At 61.2% G+C, this 4087-nt stretch overlaps 2 protein-coding genes across 4 annotated transcripts in view; one reads left to right on the top strand and one right to left on the bottom strand.

Moving 5' to 3' along the window:
* Positions 1 to 2042, top strand: part of PITPNM1 (phosphatidylinositol transfer protein membrane associated 1) — a 13687-nt gene extending 11645 nt beyond the window's left edge. Inside the window, exons 21-22 of one of the 3 annotated variants that reach the window (XM_035900101.1) lie at positions 973 to 1101; positions 1222 to 2042. In XM_035900101.1, coding sequence (XP_035755994.1) covers positions 973 to 1101; positions 1222 to 1488 — 396 coding nt within the window. In that variant the 3' untranslated portion in view covers positions 1489 to 2042. The remainder of the gene's footprint in view (positions 1 to 972; positions 1102 to 1221) is intronic. The other 2 variants (XM_035900100.1, XM_009644526.2) reach the window with 2 other exon arrangements.
* A 733-nt stretch (positions 2043 to 2775) lies between these two features.
* Positions 2776 to 4087, bottom strand: part of LOC104131376 (AH receptor-interacting protein-like) — a 10287-nt gene continuing 8975 nt past the window's right edge. Inside the window, exons 2-4 of the mRNA XM_035900089.1 lie at positions 4017 to 4083; positions 3764 to 3905; positions 2776 to 3653 (exon numbers count right to left, since the gene is read on the bottom strand). Of these exons, the coding sequence (XP_035755982.1) occupies positions 3448 to 3653; positions 3764 to 3905; positions 4017 to 4083 (415 nt within the window). The 3' untranslated portion in view covers positions 2776 to 3447. The remainder of the gene's footprint in view (positions 3654 to 3763; positions 3906 to 4016; positions 4084 to 4087) is intronic.

The raw sequence follows: 4087 nt of genomic DNA, 5'->3' as shown, positions 1-4087 counted from the left end.
GTGCAGCCTCGACGCCTCCTTCCCCGCCAGCGTCTCCATCATGGGCAGCGACCCCAAAGTGCGGGCGGGGGCTGTCGATGTCGTACGGTAGGTGCCCTTCACATTGTGAGGACAACCTGCCCCTCCTTTGGTGGTGCAGTGACAACCCAACTGGGGTAGCAGGGGTGTCGGAGCAGGCTGCCTTCCTAGGGATAAGCTGGGGGAATCTCCTGCCGCCCCCTCACCCAGAGAGTTTTCACAGCATCTGCACTGGTGCCTTCTCACAGGAAAGCAGTCTGCTCCCAGTTTTGGTCCTGAAGCCTGCTGTGATACCCCGCAGCTCTGCTGTGCATTCAGCCTTGCTAAAATCCCTGTGGGGAGGAATGTTTTGGAGGCACCACCCATGTGTGATGCACTGGGAGATGCTCGGTGGCTTCCCACCAGCAGGACTGTCCCCATGCAGGCTCCTGGCACCAAAATGTGTCCCCTCCTAGGCACTGGCAGGACTCGGGCTACATGATCATCTACGTGACGGGGCGCCCCGACATGCAGAAGCACCGCGTGGTGGCCTGGCTCTCCCAGCACAACTTCCCCCACGGCGCCGTCTCCTTCTGCGACGGGCTCACCCATGACCCCCTGCGCCAGAAAGCTGCCTTCCTCCAGAGCCTTCGCACCGAGGTGGGGACACTGACACCAGCGGGGTGGGGACGTGGGGCTGGTGGTGGTGCAGGGGGTAGTGTGGGCTGTCTCGCAGCCCGTGGCCTTCTGTCTCGGGGGTCAGTGGAGCTGCGGGCACAGATGCTCAGAGCTGGACCACGCTGCAAGGGCAGAGCTGGCACTGACCCCCTGCCCTGGGACCCTGCTCAGAGGAGCGGCTCCCAGCCTGTGGGTGTTGCAGTCATCCCTCATAGAACAAGAGTGTCCCAATCCCCAGGGGTGGCTGTCCCCATGGGAAGGGTCACTCCTGGCCCTAACGCTCCTGTCCGTGGGCAGGCAGAGATCACCATCGTTGCCGGCTACGGATCCACCAAGGACGTCTCCGTCTACAGCTCGCTGGGGCTCACGCCGGCGCACATCTACATCGTGGGCCGGGCTGTCAAGAAATTCCACAACCAGTGCCAGGTACGGTGGGGGGTGCTGGGGACAGGTTGGGGTTGCAGGGAAAAATTCCTGATCCCACTAGAGCAGTGGGAGCATGCGATGGCTGAGGCTGCTGACTTAGGTTGTCTGTGTGTCCCACAGTTCCTTTCCGAGGGCTACGTAGCCCACCTGGCTCAGCTGGAGGCAGCGGCCCTGGCCCACTCCCCCAAGGGACCCCCACGACCTGTGCTGGGCAAAGGCACCTACGGCTGCCCGGCGCCCGTTGACTTCCTACGCAAGCAGAGCCAGCTCCTGCGGTCGCGGGGCTCCAGCCAGGTGGAGCGGGACGGGGGGCCCTCGCCAGCACCCCCTGGGCTGCCCCGGGCCAAGCCCCGCAGCGTCAGCCTCAAGCTGGAGGGTGAGGAGTAAGGGTGGCGCGGCCACCATCCCCCCTCTGCCAAAACCTTCATTTCCCAGCCAGGAGCACCTGGGACCGGAGCCTGCGATGGACCCTGAGCCGATAGGAAGGAGATGAGGGCACTGGGTCCCCTGAGACTGAGGGGCGCTGGGAGACAGCACTCTGAGCCCCCTCCCCTCCGCCTCCCGAGGTCCAGAGCGATCCCCTCGGGGCTGAGCCACCCCAGGTCCCCTCCTGCTGCCCCCTAGCTCTGCCTCCACCCTGCTGCCCTGTCCCCCTGGTCCTTTGGGGCTGCAGAGCTGCTGCTGGGCAGTGCCTGGGGGAGCTTCACCCCCTGGGGAGCTGGTGCGCTGCTCTCTGGGGTCCTCTATCCCCGGGCAGCACTGTGGGGGCCAGGGCTATGCCCCAGGGCAAGCGGCACCTCCCTGCTCCCCGCTTATTTATTTCCGTTTGGTGTCGCCAGCCACAGGGCAGGGCCAGGATTCAAAAAGCGGTTCCTCTGTTCTCTTTGTTTTGTTGCGTTGTGAAATAAAGCGATGTAAAAACGAGGCACCTGGCCCCACGTTGTCTGCTCTGTACCTGCCGGCTGCAGCAAATGGCACTGGGGCTTCCACCCGCCCCCCTGCCAGTGAAGCCTTGGCCCCAGTAAGCCTTAGACCCAGGCACATGGTGTCACACAGGGAGGGGGCCTTGGGGCATGAGCAATTAAGGATACCTCGTGGTGGGGGAAAAAAGACAGCCTGGGCTGGCTCTGGGCTGCGCCGCTGCACTTGGGTACGCGTTGATGCCGACATCAAGCCGTACGTCGCCCGAGCGGTCAAACCTTCTGCGCAAGACAACAGCCGTGGGGTTGGGGCAGGGATGGAGGGACCGTGGGGACAGGAGGAGGAAAACTGCTGGCTTCAGCGAGCAGAGCCCGGCCAGGGCTGCTCGGCCACCCTGCTGTCACCTTCGGGCTGGGCCTGGGGTGAGGGCTGGGGGCTCAGCTTTGGGCTGCAGCAGCGTGGGGCTGGGGTGGGTGGGGCACGCACTGACATGTGCATTAGAACTGGTTTTTTACACAGTGAGCCCAGGCTGGAGCCCTGGCTTTACACCTTAGAACAGCCGTTTAGCAGCTATAACACATCCATGATGGGTGTGTGTGTGTGTGGGGGGGTGTGCTTACCACAGAGAGTAAAAACTCAGTTTTTGCAGTGAGTTTGTAAGGCCTCAGGCTGGGGCTTGCCAGGCTCCCCCCCCCGGCCCTGTTCCTGGCCTACCTCCACCTTCGTTTTACCTCATTTACCAGTAACCGCAATTTTTTTCTAAGTGATCAGGTGCCTGGGACTAGTTGCACTTTTGTTTATCTTGGCATAGCATGACCAGAGTTTTATATAGATAGCGGTAACAAGCAGTTTTTCTATATAAAATATTTACGATGCTGACGCGACGCTGTAGTAGAGGAAACGCGGTCTTGGGTTGATAGCAGCAGCCTTGAGAAGTGACGATGCAGGACGTGGTGCGGAGTACAGGCACGAAGGGGTAAGAGATGGGGCTGAGGCTTGGCACCGGAGCCCCCGCGGCTGTGAAGAGCTTGGCCAGCCCCGAGCGCGGTGGCTCAGCCCAACATAAAGTATAAAAACATCAAATGACAAATAAAAGAAGGTGGCAGAGAGCAACAGGTTTGCGCTCATGTCACCCCACATGTCCCTTCCCAGCGTGACGATGAGCGTAGGCTAGAGCCCGGCAAGGAGCTTCACCATTAGATTGCGCTTCAACCGTGCGCTGCCATTGCTATACGCTGCTTAATACTGCGACTTAAGTGCGCTGCCGTGTCGCCGGGTCGTGGCGAGCTCCCGGGCCGCTTCAAATGACTTCAAATAAGTAAAACTTGTATTAAACATTAATAAACATCAATGACCATTCCACATGTGGAATATCTAAAAGAACCTGTTCAGAGAGCGCTGGGCTCTCCGCTGCAGCCGCGGGCTCTACTGTGAGAAGATGCCCTTGAAGCGGATCTTGTCCTCGGCGTCCTTCTCACGCAGGCGGGCTTCCAGGCTCCGCAGCTCCTTGGAGACGACGGGGCGCAGCGAGGGGTCGAGGGCTAGCACTTTGGCAAAGTCAGCCTGCGCCTCCGCCACGTTCCACACTGCCGCATGGGCCTTCCCCCGCTTGAAGTAGGCCTTGACGTTGTCTGCGGGGAGAGAGCTGCTGGGCCGGCGGAGCATCGGGGGGGCCTCCCTGCTGCCTGCTCACCCTGTCGGCACCCACCGCAGCTGGCCGGGCCGGCCCATGGCTCCTTACCCTCGTACTTGTTGAGAATGGAGGAGCAGTGATCCAGCACTTCGTAGTACTCCTCGCACTGCAGCTTGCATTGGCAGTAATTTAACAGCAGGGGTGTGATCTTCTGGTCGAGCTCGATCCAGTCTGGAGATCCGGGCTGCTCCTGCAGGATGAGACAGAGCTGGGAGAGTGAGGGGAAGCTCCCAAGCCCGGCACTCCAGGAGGGACGCAGGGAGACCTACGTGCACCCCAGAGAGGAGCCGGGGAGCCCCACCTTCATCTGCAGGTTCTTGAGACAGGCGATGGCATCGTAGTATTTGGCAGCTGCCTCCTGCCTTGCCCTGC

This window comes from Egretta garzetta, unplaced genomic scaffold (assembly GCF_000687185.1).
Source record: "Egretta garzetta isolate BGI_Z169 unplaced genomic scaffold, ASM68718v1 scaffold658, whole genome shotgun sequence".
NCBI lineage: Eukaryota > Metazoa > Chordata > Aves > Pelecaniformes > Ardeidae > Egretta > Egretta garzetta.
This window is presented reverse-complemented; position numbering and strand designations above follow the sequence as displayed.